Here is an 18,291-nt window from a genome sequence, read left to right on the forward strand (position 1 = left end):
AGGATCCCATGGCATGGCTATTTGCTCTCTGCTATAGTGGACGTCCATGGCTCTCAACACGCACCCTACAAATGCCAATATGACCCTCTGGAGGGCTTGGACCTCGTATAGGGAGACCAAACCCCAAGATGAAGACCCAACTGTAATATTGTATAAGATCCAATGCATATTCTCACCTTCTAGTACAACAAATCATTAGTGTAATTGAGCAAATGAGCTTACAAATCATGGAACCAAATGGGCACTTCATGGCTGCATGCCCTTCCATAATGGGCTTTAGAGTGTACAAGTGTCTCCAAGTTCAAGAGGGAGGTTAATCAATGACCTTATTAGATGATTTCAACCTCTAAGGGAGTAACAGGTCCATGGTACATCCGTCCTATGACTAGTGTCATGTGATATAATGATGAAATGGAGTGGGGCATCCGGGGAAGCTTCCAAGCCACATGCCATGGTACAAGGGTAGCTATGATGAGGAAAGCCCAAACTTGGGTGTATAGATGTAGGAGGGAGCAATCGTGGTATATGAGTTACCCCGACCTTTGTTTTTCCACCCTTCTTCATATGCCTTTTGCCCTTTATTGATTTTTCTTTTATAATTGCTCGGAGCTCCAGGGGATGAGAGCATGATGCAAATGATATAGTAGTGAATACCCCCTTAAGGTTGGGCAATTCATTGCCCACTAGGGGTTGGGACAATCATGGGTTCCTCAATGATGCAGGGGGCCAATATAAGGGCCCTAGGAACCAGGGTGATGGCCATAATGATAGGGGGTAGAGCTCATGTTGGCTTTTGCCCACATGCTAAATTTGTATGTCCCGACCATCTTTTGCATTTTGTGGTACATTTCCTGTTGATAGTGGCCAAATTGTGTTTTTAACTTTCTTTTTAGTTGCATCAACCTCCGCGGCATCGTTCCAGACCTGACCCTAAGTGTGGACAAGGGGAGGGGGAGGCTAACTCCTTGTGGACCCAATGGACAAATGTGGATCTAGATGGGAGATATGTGAAAAGTGGTCATAATGAGTGGAGGGGAGTGATGTATGTGGTGTTAGGGAGCGGGACCAAGCAACCAAAATCGAAATTTCCCATGTAGTGGCACTCCTAAAGCTAGTAGCCAATAAAGGAGATCCCATGGGACTAAGATACAAGGTTAACCACCAAATTGGACAAGGGGACAAGAGTACAGATCAAACCCATTCTTTCCACCGAATCCCCCCACTAATCCATGCCCAAAAGTGTCCATCATAAGTAGGCAAAAATACCCAACTACATAATGAAAGCCATACCTTCATGGTTGGAAGGTCCACCTTCAAACACACGGTCATAATAGATGGGCAAGGAAGCATAATGGCTGGCTTAGGTGGCAGAGATGGTGGCACATTGAGCTATCTGGTGGTTGCAAGGGGCTGTTGGCTACCGACTGAGGACCATCTAGGAGAAATTTCTCCTATGGGTGTCACCCATAGGTGGTGGGTAACAAGACCATGTTTATCAAAATAATTGCTTTTAGAGCATAGTTATCTATCATTCAAGCACATCCATTGTTTTACTAACCCTTGTTGACATTTGGAACTTTTTTCTTTTCTTTCAACTACTACATAGAGCCTTTTATAGTTTGAGCTGGAATATTTCTGTTAGATCTTTACAAGACATATTTGCATTGCTTAAAACTATACATGACCTTGGAATGCACTTGTAATATCTCATCCCTTTTCATATATTTGATACTCGTGTTCACTTCTTTGTTTATCCTCCTCTTGTAAAATCAAATAAGATCTATTTCACTTTGTTTTTGTACAATCTCCATCGAATACATCTTTATGAATTTTCATTTATGCTTGGCCTCCTTTAAATAGAAGAATTGGTACAGTTCACTTTTAGTTTTTTTGTAATATTGAGTAATATGGGTTTCACTCCGTATTGTATTCTCCAAATATATAATCTTATATTTGAGGCCTCATTTTCTCAACTTCAAGATTAGTTGTGTCCTGATTTCGAAACAAAATTTTGGAAGTACCACTGCTCAAAAATTGATTTCTTTGCTTCTGGTAGGTAAATCATTCTTATAACTTCCTTTCCTGTTTTATTTACTTGAACTTGTAGTTTAAAGAAAAAAATATTATTTTGTCAATTTTCAAAGATTTACTCTGTTTAATTACGTCTTTAGGTTGACATCATTGTCTACAAAGGATGGCATATGTTTTAGTCTACTGATTGCAAGGAAAACGGGCACATGTTTTAGTTCTAAGTTTCTCACAGAAGCACAGCAATATACATTAACTGACCATCATGCTAAAATCGGATGTGTATGGTATCACCTTTCTCTTTGTGAAAGGGATATGATAAATTTGGTACATGTGATCTACATTTTCTTTTCAATAATCACTCATCTGTCACTCTTGATTGAAACGCAGGTTCCACTTCTACAAGAAATAAAAGCTTTAGAATGGATTCAATCTCAGCCTCAAGGTTCTGTCTTGCTTCCACGTTGCTATTTTTCCTCAAGATGTTATCGAGGAAGTGCTGGCGATTCATTATCTCAGGATATATTCAAAAAACAGTTTGGTGAACCAGAGAAGAACATTTTGAAAGGTGTTGCAGGAATTGGATCAGCAGTTCTTTTCAAAAGCTTGCATCCTTTTTCCTTGAAGGATTGGAAGACCATAAGAAGGTAATATATGACTAGGATCGCTTACTTTTGTTTCATTTGTTGATATTTCATCAGTTTATTTGTTGTTAGTGTCGTAACTATCATATATTAATCCCATTCATAATGATGGTTCAACATAAAATATCTATAAATGTCTTATTATGATCTAGTATTTAATTCAGAAATCAGTCGAACATAAACTCTATTATGACCTACTCTAACTGCAGTACAAGCATTTTTGACAACATTTGAGAAAAAGGGAGACTGTATTTTTTGTTTTGCAAAGAAGCGGTGGAGAATTCAGCCATAACTTTACAAGCAATTTGTGATGGATGAGTTCAACATGAATTTACTATATACAGTCTTGGGCAGTAATTTGTATATTGACTGTGGGACTTGTCCAAGAGTGATACCAACCCATGCGTAGACATAAAGAATCACTTAATACAGTTTATTGTGGGTACAAACTCAGTGCCCATTTGTCTCAGTGAGCGATCCATCTTCTCCATATTTGCATGTGGTCTTAATGGATGCATACTACGTTGGAGTGGTGAGAAGAACTATTTACCTAGAACCATCAAATCAGAGACAACCTCATTTCTATCATGATGCACAATGGAAGCCATAAAAATCTAGTGTTACAGCGTCCCAGCAGTTGGTTGTTGCCCTGCCAATCACATTTCAACCCAAGCTGTATCATCTTGGATAGGTCAAAAAGTTTGAATAACCAACACTATTCTCTAGGAAGTTCTCCATTACATTTACCATCAGACCCTACTGGCATATGGTGGATTGTGATGTCATTCTGCTCAGCGGTTCTGATATGATATGGGGAGGACATATCATTCTATCTGACATTTGCTATATGATGAATAATTCAACACCTATAGGCTTTGTTACTGCTCAAACTAGCAGGGGTCCTAGGAGGGGATCCTATAGAGCAACTACTAAGTCAAGGGGCAACACTGGAGCAGTAGCCCACTGTCACCTCAACTAAGGCTCCCTGCTCTTTACGGACTTTCACCGATAGGAGGAGTTCCGGTATGAGAGGAATCACAATAATAGATGGATCAGTGATAAGATAGGGGGTGATTTCTAAATCCTATTCACAAGAGAGGCTCAAATAATGCTTGCTTGCTTTGAAAGCAACACAATTAGCTCTCTAAGAAGGGCTATGAGAATACTTAGACCTAGGATTGGAGAATAACCTTTAACAAGAGGTATCCTAGACCTAAGAATCCTAAAGGAGAAATCGCTGCTATGTGATCTTCGTGGAATGTGAGTTACAAAGTTGTGGGACCACAATGAACCCAAGTGGGCCCAAACTAGGTCAAGGGTGTGGAGTTGATCAACAATAGAGGGGCTTGACCAGGTTTGGGAGGAGAATAGGATCAAAGAAACAAATTTCTTTTGGAGTTTAATGAAATGATCCAAATGAGGACACTAACCCAAAGCAACCTGGGGAGAGGAATAATCCTTCAGCTAGGGCTTGCAATATCTCGGGATCCCACTGTCGAATTGAGCTAAAATTTGGAGGATCCCTTGAGAAAACCCCAATGCAGTTGTGGACCAAATTTCAAAGGGTTTGGATGGCTATAAAAGATTTCACTTGATGCCCTGGGAGAGGTTCTAGGTTAGGCCTAGAGAGAGGAGAAAAAGGTGAAAAAGATGTTTGTTTAAGTGATCACCAAGGGCTAGACCAGTGCCTTGCCTTGGGGAGAGATGGAGTCAAGGAGATTTCAAGATTTGGAGAAGCTTTCACCCAATCAAGGAGACCTTAGGCAACTTCCATGGCAAATTAGGGCATGAACTTAGCTACCAAAAGGAACTTACACTTCGATATGCAATAGTTGATGAATTATCAAGGTATTATCAATGAGTTTTAACCTCTAGGAACATTCATTCATCATACATGAGACATGTAACATGTGTAATGCCTCATAAGTCCAAAAATTCCACAATTTCGCATAAAATTAGAGCAATTGCAGATCTAGAGAGCGAAAATCCCATACATTATTCATGTGACAAGAGAAATGTATAGATAGATGTTTGGTAATTTAGTTGGTGTTAAATTACTTACATGAATTATCAACTAGGGCTAGTAAACTGATGAAATGTATGTGCACTGTTTGTGCTAGGAGTCCTTATTACTTAAACAATTCCTAAATTAAATTGAGATACTGAAATGCACATGTTTTCTTTAACAACTATGAAAGTAAATATGAAATCAAAACTATTTCTCTTTCTTAAAAAAAAGATCACACTCTTTTTGAAATAAACATCCTTAAAAGAAAGATCACACTCTTCTTGAAATAAACATCACACTTGCTTCACTCTTGCTTGAAATGAAATCACACACACACTTGCTTGAAAGAAAATATCACACTTGCTTGACTCTTGCTTGAAATGAAATCACACACACACATTTTCTTGAAAGAAAACTTGATAATGAAACTAGATCTAAATTACTCTGACAGAAAGAGAAATTAACTCTATACTTAAATTGAAATCTTATTCACACAACTGTAACTCAAAACCATACTACAAATCTATATCAATCCACACTCTGTTATACTACTTTCATGTGCATAAGAGATCTCGACTTCACTCATTCATCCTACAACAAAATGACTAAACAAACTGTACTTTGTTATCAACTCTGTGATCACTATTAACAATCAAACTATTAGTGAAATAAATGAATTAAACACAATATAGAATGCAGAATTGAAATGTTAGTTTGAAAACAGTAAAACCTTACAACTCTAGGGGGCCCTCCTGTGAGAAGTAGGTGACAACACGACTCCTTCACAAGATTATATACACATGGATAAATCACACAACAAAAGGATGAAATGAAATAGAGTTTTTAATTGCAAAAATAGAGTTTAAAAAACAATATCCAAGTCTGTCACTGTCATGTCAAGAGGCAGATTTATAATCTCTTACAAATAACTATTTCAGAGTATTACGACCCTACCCTACTTGACAATGACTAAAATTAACATGAAGAGATAACATAACGTGATTTCCTCATGATTTTCTATCAGCGAAGCAAATCATGAGGCTTAATATCTGCATTCATTAATTCCTTGCTCACCTGGTTCGCCTTCCTCGGTGGTCGACTCTCACTTTGACTGAGCTGCTATGGTGCTTTCCTTATCGATCCAGGTTATGAAGATAGGTACAAATCATTGTGTCAGCTATTTGTCACCTGGCCATGTTGTGAAAATTTCTAAACTGAAATTCTACTACTGTAGCAACTGATTTATTTCACCTACTTATTATTCACAATAAGTTATTTACGAAATCCCTTCAGTAAATATTAAAATAAATTCTAATGTAGCTGTCACACAATTACCTAGAAAAAAATACATGCACAAGAACCAATCAGACCAACACAATTATTTTTGGACAATTGTCCCTAGAAAAACCCAATGTGGGAAATCTGGTGCAACAGATAAGGGCTTTATTAATCTTCAGCAGCAATTGCTTTTACATGGAATGATTTTACAGAGAAGTTGAAAGAAAACACCTGAGACTTACCCTTTGAGACCTTCTGACACTTTGAAGAGCCTACTCCCACTTCTGCGTCACCCCTGCGTCACTCTACGTGGCCCAGCGTGGCTCTAAGTGGCTCTGCGTCACTTTACGTCAACTTGCATAGGATCTGCGTCTCTCCTTTGGACTGCGTCTCTCTCTGCGTTGTCTCCCACTACCCCTGCGTCACCTCCTCTGTCACTGCTTGCTGCTAATGCCCTCCTCTTCCTCCACCCTGCAACTCTCCCTCTGAAATCGATCTCCTCTACTTGAGAATCGATTTTCCTTGAGATATTGAGTATCTGCCGATGTGTCTCCAAATGATCCTCAAGTCTTCTCTTATACTTTTCCTGTTGACGAATCAACGACCGAGATTAAGTCCCTAATCAATGGCTAAGATTAAAACAGACTTGATCCTCGTCTCTTAGAAGCTTCTCACCCTTATCTTTATTAATACCCATTAATATTTTTATTTTCCTAAGTTTAGACTTAGGAACCTGTTGACCACTACGTGTCAACTACCCATAGCAGTACACCCCCTTTTGCGACAAAAGGGATAGCGCTTGATCGACATGTCTGTGCCATTCGACTGTGATCATCAGCCCGATCATGTTATGCTGTAAACCCAATCTGCGTGTGTAAATTGTAAATAATCTTGGCAGATCTTAGTCATGTATGTAAATTGCCTGGGCAAACCTAATTTTCTAGTGATAATCTACGTTCCGAAAGGTTTTTGTCTCACCAATCCATGATCGGCAGAGTTTTCCTTCAGCCTAACCCCAAAGCCGGAATGGATTTTGTCATTAGAATCTTAGGGGACTCCTAGTGTACTTGGTCGAGTCTATGTAAAAGTAATTTGGAAATAATTCTAACTATTTGGTTAGGTTATTACAAGTTGCTTGATCTACTAGATTATGTTTGTGTCGCAGAACTGGGTGGTTAATGAGGGTCTATGTCAAATGGGTTTTCCCCCTTGAGATGTAAAATTGTACAAGTCATGATGTAAAGTGTTTTGAGGGTTAGAAAATGTTTTAATCCTCTCATAAGTCCAAAGTCCTAGGTGCTAGGTAATTTTTCCCAAAGGGTTAAATTCGAGGATCCAAAAAAAAAAAGATATAAATAATGAAAAAAATTAAAAAATTAAAAATAACTAAAAAATTAAAAAATAAAAATAAAAATAAAAATAAAATAACAAAATATTAATAAGTCAAAGTTTTGAGAAAATAAATGCAAAGTTTTAATTTTTTAATATATTAAAATGCATTTAAAATTTCGATGGATGAGATTAAAAGGGATTTTGATCCTCATCGACGGTCGAGATTAGTTTGACATGGATCGCTCGAACTAGCCTTTGGGAATTTTTCTTTTAAATAGGGTGTTAGGGGTCATTTGAGAGGAGATTGGATCTGTGAGTCTTGTGCTAAAGAAAGCTCTCTTGTAGTCATTTTTTGTGAAATAAAGAAAGACTTTGGGGTTGAAAATCTTGTTGGTGTTACTGTTCTGAAAATGCTGTAAGATGTTTTATTTTTCTGCATAATTTTATTTTTAGCCATTGATGATAGCTTGATGAAGATTGATTTAGGCACAGGTATCTTGTCTGATCTCTGGGGTTTGAATGATAGTTTAGATTCTGAAATATAATGGCAGGTATCTCCTTTTGATCTGAATTTCGCTGTTGTTTTCTCCCTCTATGTTAATGGTTGATTTAAGTTGTGTAGGATATCTTTAGTTTTGAGTTTACCGAGTGTTAGGGGAAGTTCTCAGTTGAACCAACCAACTCTCAGATTGCGTTTTCTGAAAGAGCCCAACCAATTTTAATCCTGGCTTATCATTAGAATTTGTGTTGCAGATGCATGAAGGGTTTTCTAAAGCACCTCACATTAAATTTAACATTCTGAAAATATTTCTGTGGAATATTGACAAATCTGGCTATTTAGAGCCTTTGAGCTGTAATTACTGTAATTATGTAGCTAGTTTTAGGGTTTTTAGGTTTTGTCTTTTGCACATTTTATTTTTGGGTGTTCAGTTTTTGCAGGTTGCAGGTACAGATTTTGAAAATTTTTCAGGGTCTTTCATCAGGGAAATCTGAAGCAGATTGATTTAAAATTTTTAACTATTCTAAAGAATTTTGAGGATTTTCAGGTTGTTTGTCTATTGCTACCTGTTGTTGCCGAGGGTTTCATTGCTGTTACAGAGAAATTTTTCAATTTTTTTTTAAGGAAACAAACGCTGCAAGGGAATCGCTGCCTCCTCTACGTAAGTTCCTGCTCCATTTCGTTCAGGTCTCTTTATTAAATGCATTCCAGCTTCTCTCATTTTTCACTGCCAGCCTCAGCGTATTTCCCTGTCCAGCTTTCTGCAATAAACCTGCATCCTTCAGTTTAACCCATCGATTTTCTCCTTCGCTCTTTTATTTCAGCATTTCTTCTGCCCCACGCAGCTCCCTTGGCTTCCACGCTGCTGTCCAAAGCCAAATTTGCAGCCATTTTTCCTTTGCTCCACGCATTTCTCTCCCTACGCTGCCTTCAAACGCAACTTCCCACCCCTTCTCCTCATGGTGCCGCTACCTCATTTCCTTCATGCAAGTCCATTTCCTCATCCGCTGCCATAACCTACATTGCCCGCACCCTCATTCTGATCCTCTGCACGCATTCCTCGCAACTCTCCTCTTTACTGCGTCCTCCATCTATTCCACGCAAATCTCTCCCACAGCCTCCTTGTTGCTGCCGTCCAACTTGTAATCAAACTCTTGCAGCTCCTCCCTTGCCACTCTTCCAAGCAGCAACAACCTTTAGTCGTTTCCCTTGCCTGCCGTCCAGCTTTCACGTAAACCTGAACATCTGCAACAACAAAAAAACCAAAAAAAAATTCGATTGGGTTCTTATGTTAGCGTAAGTGTTTCTCTTTGTTCTTTTTTTTTTATATATATACGTTGGTTAGTTTTAGGTTATGGTAGCATATAATTTTTCGATTTAGTTTTAGAATTAAAGTATTGCTTTAGTTTTAGATCTATTTCTTTCAGTTTTGTTTTATTTAAATTTTTAATTTAGAATTTTAAAATCATAAAAATATAAAAATTAAAAAAATCAAAAGAATAAAAAAGGTTTTTCATGGTTTTGTTTTATTTTTTGAGTTAGCGTTAGTTCATTTAGAGTTAGATTTTAGTTTAGATTTAGTATTAGAATAAATTTTTAGTTAGATTTTGGTTTTAGATTTATTTTATTCTAAGATTTGTTTAGTTAGGTTTTAGTTTTAATAAATTTTCATTTGGTTAGAGTTAGACTTTTGATTCTGTAGTTTTAATTTCAGAATTAGATTTATTTAATAAATAATATCAAAAAAATATAAAAATATAAAAAAGGGCATGAAAAAGTTCCTTTTAAGTTTTTTTTAGTTAGGATCTAGCTGGCTTTAGAATTAGACTTTGAGTTTATTTAAAATTTAGATTTAGATTTTTTTTAGTTAGGATTTTTTAGTTTCTTGTAGCTTAGGTCTTAGAACTAGATATGTGTTAGTTTAGTTTAGTTTTATTTTATTTTTTATTTTAAAATAAATGTAAAAATCTCATTAAAAATAAAATAATATAAAAATATTTAAAAAAAATTAAAATTTTTGAAAAAAACTTAACAGAAAATTGAAAATTCATTTTTTGGCGTTCTTCATGGTATCTATGTTCCACTTCTCTATAGTTAAATGCACTTAAATGTTTATTTGAAGTTAGCTATGTGAAAGTGGTAACTGGTTAGCATTTAAATTTTATGATCATTTAAAGCATTTGATTTTTCTTGAAGTTTAATTGTTGGAACATTGTTAAAGCATTGTGCATTTATCGAACATCTTGCATTGCTTGGGTTATTTGATGATAAATGATTGTTTTACATGGTTTATATTTCTGCAACATTTAATAAATAATCATTTAATCATTAACTCCATAAGGCACTGGTACATTAATTCCTAAAATCAATCAAGTACTGGTATCGCCTTGCTGTGTCTCCCAACCCAACTGGTCCACAGTTGGTCTTCCTTTGTCCCATAGGGTCTACCCCCCTTAGCCTCGGGAGACGGCTTAAACGGAGAGATCAGGGATCAGAGTGATAGCCCCCGGTCTGAGCGTTGTCGTGACAATTTGTGCGACAACAGAACCCATTAAAAATATTAATTATTTTAATAACTCCTCATCCAGGTGGAATTTCTCAAAATGATTTCCAGGTCTTGGAGATCTCATGTGCCTTAGCCTCTCCAAATTTCAAGGCTAAAGCACATTCGATGCTACCAAAAATCAACACTCCCTATTAGCGAGGAATGTGCTCTAGCAATGTTTCACTATAGAAACATCACACTAATCTTCCGCATCGGTATCTGTGCTGATGCTTGGCCTGCTGCCTCACATCCCCTGCACTACTGCTTCCTGTACTGCTGCCCATGACATTCCCACTGCCACACTTGTAATGCTGCATCATGCTACCCATAGCACTGCCACTGCTAACTGCTGCACTGCAACTCCTGACACTTATCCATTTCTGCTACTGAAATGGATTCTTTACCATCCCCATCTTCTCCCTGAAATAAACAAACTTTGTTCTTCCTAGAGCCTTGGTGAGGATGTCTGCCACTTGTTCTCCTGTAGGAGTGTATCTCAATTGTACTGCCCCTCGTTGGACACAGTCTCTGACAAAGTGACACCTGATATCAATGTGCTTCAACCGATCATGAAATACTGGATTCTCAGAGAGCTTGATGCAACTTTGATTATCACATATGATCCTGGTCGCTTCCATCCTTCTCCTGAATAGATTCACAAGCATTTTCCTAAGCCATATGGCTTCACATGAAGCTTTGCTAGCTACCATATATTCTAATTCAGCTGAGCTCAGAGCCACGTATTTTTGTTTCCTACTGCACCAGGAGGTCATTCTTGATCCAATGTTGAAACAGTACCCAGTTGTACTTTTCCGATCTACTGAACTTCCAACCCAATCTGCGTCAGTGAACCCACTCAGCCTGATGTCATTGCCTCTGGTGTACAATATTCCATGCTCAACTGTTCTTTGTATATACCTGAGAACATATTTGGCTGTTGCCCAGTGCGCCCTCTTAAGTTCCACCATGCATTGACTGAGGGTGTTGACAACGTAACAAATGTCTGGCTTGGTATTTACCAGATACATCAGGGACCCTATAAGTTGTCTGTACAAGGTGGGATCAACGTCTTTATCTTCTGATTCATCAATCTTCTTTCAGTTGGTGATCATTGGAGTAGCCATAGGTATACAATCCTGCATCCTGAATCTCTTCAAGATTTTTGTAGCATATCTCCCTTGTCTAAGGAAGATCTCACCCTTCTGCAGCCAAACTTCCAACCCTAGGAAATAATGCATTTGTCCCAAATCCTTCATATTGAATTCTGTGGCTAGGTTCTTCTTGCAATCTTTGATGAGCCTGGATGATCCTGTCAGGAAGAGATGATCCAGATATAACACTAGGATTAGAGGCTCATTCTCTACAACCAGATAGTAGTTATTAGGGTCTGCGTTGTTGACCACTAGAGTGGCACTTGATGATTATATGAAGACTCCATGCTCAAGGATGATCCAGAGGACACTTGTACCATTAGATATTGTCAGTCAACAGAGTTTTTTAACTCTACTTCTATCTTTTGATCATCTTTCTTGTACCCAGATTCCACACCCTACGGTGAATTGTAATAAGTGATACTAGTAATGATGAGTTTTGAGTCTGTAACAGGCTTAGGACGTTGGGATTCAATCAGCAAACAAGTACACCTTGGAGTGTTTTTTTAATCTGGTTAATTATCCCTTCTTTTTGAGAGGCGGATAATTTTCTGGGTTTTTTCACTCACGTTTTACCCCAAAGCCGGGGTGACGGTTTGAAGGTTGAGCCCCTGACACATCTTAGGGTCTAGAGTCGATGTATATTACCATACTAGATCACACAAAAAATATTGTGGAATTTGGTTAAGTCTAGGTAGTCATTTTTTAATTTTCTAGATTTCCTGCGAGTCAAAAATTGCAAATAAAATTGTATTTAAATTGTAATAAGTGTAGTTTAGAGAAGTTGTATGGGGTATGAGTAATCAAAATTACACCTTTCACCCTCAACTTTCTACTATGACACACTTTGAGAGGTTAATAATGTGTCTTGGACCATCAAAACCCACTTTTCCTAAGTTTAGTGGGAAATCTGGCAATTAATTAAGCGAGAAATTAAATAAATAGAGAAAAATAAATATCCACACATGCTAAATGTTGTGGAAATGAGGTGGAAAATTATGGGGGAGTTAAATTGAAGTTTCAAGGTGATGTGGACTCCTAAAATCAAGGAAAGAACATGTGCTCAAGTAAAATCGAATTTCTGTCATTAAATGAAAAAGCTGCTTGGAAATTCGAATTTGTGAAGTTAATGCACATTTGAGAGGATTTGGGAGAATATTTGGTGGAAATTTTTGTGGGAAATTGTCCCCACATGCGTTACCACCTATATACACTTGTCATCTCACCATAAAATTCGAATTTGGCACATAAGAAAAGAAGAAAATGATGTCCACTTGCCAGAATTCGATTTTTACACTTGGCATTGGAGCTCCATTCAACAAATTCGAATTTCTCTTTGGGATTGTCACCCAATGCCATTTATCATTGTCATTCTTCATTGGGATTTGCTCCCAACTCTCTATATAATAGAGCCATGGGCTCTCACATTGTAATAAGATTGTTACTAGCTATTGTACTTGCGGAAGCGCTACTGCCTTGTACACTTTCAAAAATATCAGTAAAGACTTTGGTGTTTCATTCATGTGGTGTTCCTCCTTTTCGAGTGTGATGAATTGTTGAGCATTGGTATAATTCCTTTTACTCATGCTTTGATCTAATTTGCTTCTATATGCTCTTGTAGATTTATTAATGTAGAGCTATCTTGCATTGACATTTGATTTAGAAGTATGCTCTAGGTATAGAATGCTCTAGTTGGTTTTAAATAAATCTCTTGAGTTTCTTATCATTGTTCATTGCTAAATCTATATGGAACTAATTATTGATTGAAGTTTTGTAGAAGGAACATCTTGTTGAATTACAGAATCAAGCATGAGGGGAAGTCTTTGGAGATACCAACCCACTCTTGATACATTCTTAAAGGAGCTCTCATTTGTTCTTTGAACCTTCATAGTCTTATCTTACAAAGTGGTTTTGCAGGGATTTCAACACATAGCTTGTACACAAGCCGAGAACTTCTAAATTTAAATCTCTTTTAAAGAAAACATTGTACTTCATTTCTTTCATTTGTTATCTAAGAGCTTGAAGATGGCTAAGCAAAGACGAGAGTTTACTCTGACTCTTTAGCTTAGCCTTTTGTAAATTATAATTGTACATATACATTTTATCTTGCTGATTTTTCCATTAATACTTAACTTATTTTGCAATCATTGTTTGAATTGTTTGCTAACTCTTCTGTGGCAGATTTTGAAGAGCAACTTCCTGCAACATCTAACAAGTGTTTGCAGGATCTTTGGCAAGTGTTGGGGGTTTCCCTTGCATAAGTTTTGTGAGATCTTGTCACTACTTTCTCGAGAAAGGAGGTCTAGTGTCCAAGTTTGAAGAAATTATTGTGAGGACTCTCCTTGAAGTATAGTTGAAAACTTTGAAGGGCCCTCTTCTCATTGTCATATTAATAAAAGATCTAACTTGCTTGTGGGAGCTTGGGATTTCTCCCATGGTATCCTATCTCACCATTTAGAGGGAGGCTTCTCTTGGGTGGATTGACATTTGCATGGTTTAAGCTTTCATACTTCATTCACTTACATGCATGCTTTAATTGGGAATTAACACAACATCGCTATCACATTTCATTAAGTTAAAGTTTGTTACAATTTCATTTGAGCTTTGCATTTTCTTTCTCATTGTTGCTTGGAGCTACAAGCTTACACTTTACTTTGGGTAATTCATCCTTTACATGCAAGCATTTTATATTATTAACAAACTTTAATTCGTTTCCATTTACCTTGGTAAATTGTTTCATGAACACTTGAATACATGCTTCAATTTTATGGTACATTGTTATCTTGAATATTAGAGCAATTTATTGTCGTTGTCTATTTGAAACAAATTTTACTTTCAAGCAAATTACTTGTATCATTTTAATTCATTGATGAAACACATGCAACACTTGTAAGCTAATTTTATTCCTCCAATTGAAGTTATAATTGCAACTTATGTTGAACACTATTTCATTTTCAAGCATTGCAAATCAATCTCTTTGAATCATTTGCATGTATCATTATTTTAATTTGGGGAATTAACACAATTTGCATTTCATCTAGGCATTTTAGTGTAGGAAGACCCCAAGCTTCATTAAAATCTTACCTCCAACATAAGTTGGTTGAAGTAAACATCTTAGGGATCCTCTACTCCTCTATTGACTCCTCACTGTGAGATCCATATCATTGGGTGAGGGTGAGGTCTGAGAATTGAAGAGTTAAATTGTAATCTTGTTGTAGAGCTAATTAATAAAATTAACCAAGAGCACCTTCCATTACATTTACTTTACTTGTCTCTTGATGGTTTGAGTTTTCACATGCAAAGTCTATTCAAAAAGCAAGTATTGTAATCATTTCAAACAAGTGTTTTCTTTTCATGTTTCAAGTCTAATTGCATATTGATGTCTTGGTTTAGCACTTCTTTTCTTTTACATTTCCAAGTTAATTACTAACTTTTGGGTTTTGGCAAGATATGTTTCACATGTTTTGATTTATAAAGTTGATTATCTCTAAAGCATTTTGTATCTACATATCTTGTGCTAACAATTCTTATTTACATTTCAGGGTTACTTTGTTTGCTCTTTTGAGAGCATTGCATTTTACTTTGAGCAAATATATCTTTAAATTGTTGAGCAAATTCCTTATAAGGCACTGATTTTATGGTTTTTAATCATCTTAACGATTGGCTTTGTTATTTCAAGTTTCTCAGTTCATATTTGTTCATAAATCCTTAAAATTAATCCATTTTCACTATAACACTCTCCTACAAACTCACATTTTTTAACTTAAATTTTCATTAGGGACCACCCCCCTTAGCTAACCTAGGAGATAGCTCAAACGGAGAGAGTCGGGATTAGTGTGACAGCCCCTTCTCTGAGTTCCCTGCCACCAACCACACCTTGTGGGGTTGAAGGCTTTTTCTCTCTGAGTTGTAGGTAGGTGTAGGCGGCAGGATCAACATGCGTCACTCTTGACAAACCCCATCTTCTACAAGTAGCCATCAATTCGACCATACCATGCCCTAGGTGCCTGTTTAAGCCCATACAAGGCTTTCTTTAATCTGCATACATGAGATTTCTTCTCATGTGTCTCAAAACCTTCTGGCTGTTCAATGTATACTTCCTCTTCTATTACCCCGTTCAAGAATGTCGTCTTGACATCCATCTGATGAATCTCCCACCCCATCTGTGCTGCAAGAGATATCACGGTTCTAATAGAAGTATACCTGGCTACTGGGGCGAAGGTTTCTTCGTAGTCTATCCCTTCCTTTTGAGCATACCCCTTAGCCACAAACCTGGCTTTGTATTTCTCCACACTGCCGTCTGCAGCATATTTGACCTTGTAGATCCATCTCGAACCTACCACTGATCTATCCTGAGGCCTAGGTACCACTTCCTAGACATCATTGACCATTAAAGAGCTATATTCCTCCACCGTAGCATCCACCCATACTTGATGCTGAATGACCTCTTGAAAACTATAAGTTCCCCAAACTGAGCTACTAAGGCTTTGTATTTGTTTGGTTGTCTTCGGTCCCTTTTACTATTCCTGTGTGCACCAATGAAGTCTTCTGCATCCCGTAGAATCTGTCGGAGTTCCTGACTCATTCTTCCACTGGTAGTAGGCACGTCTATCAACTCTTCCTCTTCCTGAGTTTCCTCCTGTTCTGAAGCTGTCTTCAGGAGAATTTCTGGTACTAGTTTCTGCTGGTTGAAGTGGTTTGACCAATGGCTCGTCTTCGACTACTCCTCGGAAGGAATTTCTCGAGATTTCCTGAAAGCTTTATCCTCCATGAACTTTACATCCCGCCGAACTACTACCTTCCAACTCCTAGGAAGATAGACTCTATATGCCTTATCATTCTCGTTATATCCCACAGGATATCCTTTCTCAGCAGTTTGATCTAATTTCTCTCTTCTCTTCGGGTATATGGCAATACGCTAAACTCCCAAATATCCTGAAATGACTGACTTCAGATGTCTTCCCAGTGAAGACCTTCTCTGGAGTGATTTTGTGCAATGCCTTGTGAGGAGTCCTGTTATGGACATAAACAGTCATGCTGCATGCTTCTGCCCACAGGAATTTAGGCATATCTTGATCATACAACATTGCCCTAGTTGCTTCCACAATAGTCCTGTTTTTCCCTTTTGCTAGTCCATTCTGCTCTAGATTGTAGGGAGTTGTCCACTCTCTTCTGATGCCCTCAACGCAAAAATTGTTGAAGTCCTTGTCAACATACTCTCCACCATTGTTTGAGTGCAACACTGTTATCTTCTTTCCCATCAGATTTTCCAGTAGAGTGTTGAACTCTTTGAATCGACTGAAAACCTCATCCTTGGTTTTCAGAAAGTAGATCCAAGTCTTCCTGGAATGGTCATCGATGAAGGTGACGAAGTATTCAGCACCATTAAGAGCTTTTGTGGACATCGGTCTGCAGATGTCTGAGTGTATCAATCCTAGCACACTCTTAGCCCTATTGTTACTTCTGGAAAACACTATTTTGGCATACTTGCCCAGAGCGCACCCTCTGCATACATCATCTCGTTCAGTACTTAGTTCTCGAACTCCTGATACTATTTTCCTGAGAATTCTCAGAGCCCCATGGTGTAAGTGTCCCATCCTCCTGTGCCATAGTTCATTCAAATATTTGTCTCCACTACTGGCTATCAGTGCCATTAGTGATTCTAGCTGCAACTTGTACAACATGTTACTTCTGATTCCAATATAAGCCTTCTTTTTCCAACTTGGGTGTTTGACATATACTTTCTCCTTAATGAAAAAAACCCATAGCCCTTGTTTTGAAGTTGAGATACGGAAAGTAAGTTCATCTCCAATCCTGGCACATGCAGCACATTGGTTGCTCGAAGCCGCTCTCCTGCTTCAGTTTTAAAAATATAGTACGTCTTCCTACTGGAGTACACTTTGCCTTATTTCCCATGGTGATCTAAAAATTCATTCTTTCTTCTTGATAATCTGAAAAACATTCTCGGATTCTTGTCATACGCCAGGAAGCTCCACTGTCTATATACCAAACCTCCAAGGAGGCAGAGCTTGCTAAGCAAGCGACTTCTTCTTCCAATCTGGAAGCTAACATAGAATAATCATAATTTATGCCCCTTGTGCATTCTTCTGGAAATCTGCGTGAGTCCCCTTGAGCGGATGCCTCTGCATCATACTCTTGACGCATAATCGATTTTCCTCTCCTGTTGCTGGATCTTTGCTCCGATACCATGTGAAAATTTCTAAACTGAAATTCTACTACTGCAACAACTAATTTATTTCACCTACTTATTATTCACAATAAGCTATTTACGAAATCCCTTCAGTAAATATTAAAATAAATTCTACTGCAACTATCACACAATTACCCAAAAAAAATAAAATAAAATTACATGCACAAGAACCAATCACATCAACACAATTATTTTTGGACAATTGTCCTAGGAAAAACCCAATGTGGGAAAATCGGTGCAGCAGATGAGGGCTTTATTAATCTTCAGTAGCAATTTCTTTTACAAAGAATGATTTTACAGAGAAATTAAAAGAAAACCCCTGAGACTTTCCATTTGAGACTTCTGACACTTTGGAGACTCTGCTCCCACTTTTGTGTCACCCCCACATCACTTTGCGTGGCCCAGCGTGGCTCTGCGTCCCTCTACATCAGTCTACGTAGGCTATGCATCTCTCCTTTGGACTACATCTCTCTCTGCATTGTCTCCCATTGACCTTGCGTCACCTCCTCCTCTATCACTGCCTACTGTTGATGCCTTCCTCTTCCTCTACCCTGCAACTCTCCCTTTGAAATCGATCTCCTCTACTTGAGAATCA

At 37.8% G+C, this 18,291-nt stretch overlaps 1 protein-coding gene across 12 annotated transcripts in view; it reads left to right on the forward strand.

Annotated features, from left to right (window-relative positions):
• Nucleotides 1-18,291, forward strand: part of ICS2 (isochorismate synthase 2) — a 349,138-nt gene that overhangs the window by 92,158 nt on the left and 238,689 nt on the right. For all 12 annotated transcript variants that reach the window (XM_089395535.1, XM_089395526.1, XM_089395525.1 and 9 more), the window contains exon 3: nucleotides 2,419-2,675. In XM_089395535.1, the coding sequence (XP_089251661.1) occupies nucleotides 2,419-2,675 (257 nt within the window). The remainder of the gene's footprint in view (nucleotides 1-2,418; nucleotides 2,676-18,291) is intronic.

This window comes from Pinus tabuliformis, chromosome 1_2, assembly GCF_031772625.1.
Source record: "Pinus tabuliformis cultivar Carrire ecotype Pingquan chromosome 1_2, CPIR1, whole genome shotgun sequence".
Classification (NCBI taxonomy): Eukaryota; Viridiplantae; Streptophyta; class Pinopsida; order Pinales; family Pinaceae; genus Pinus; species Pinus tabuliformis.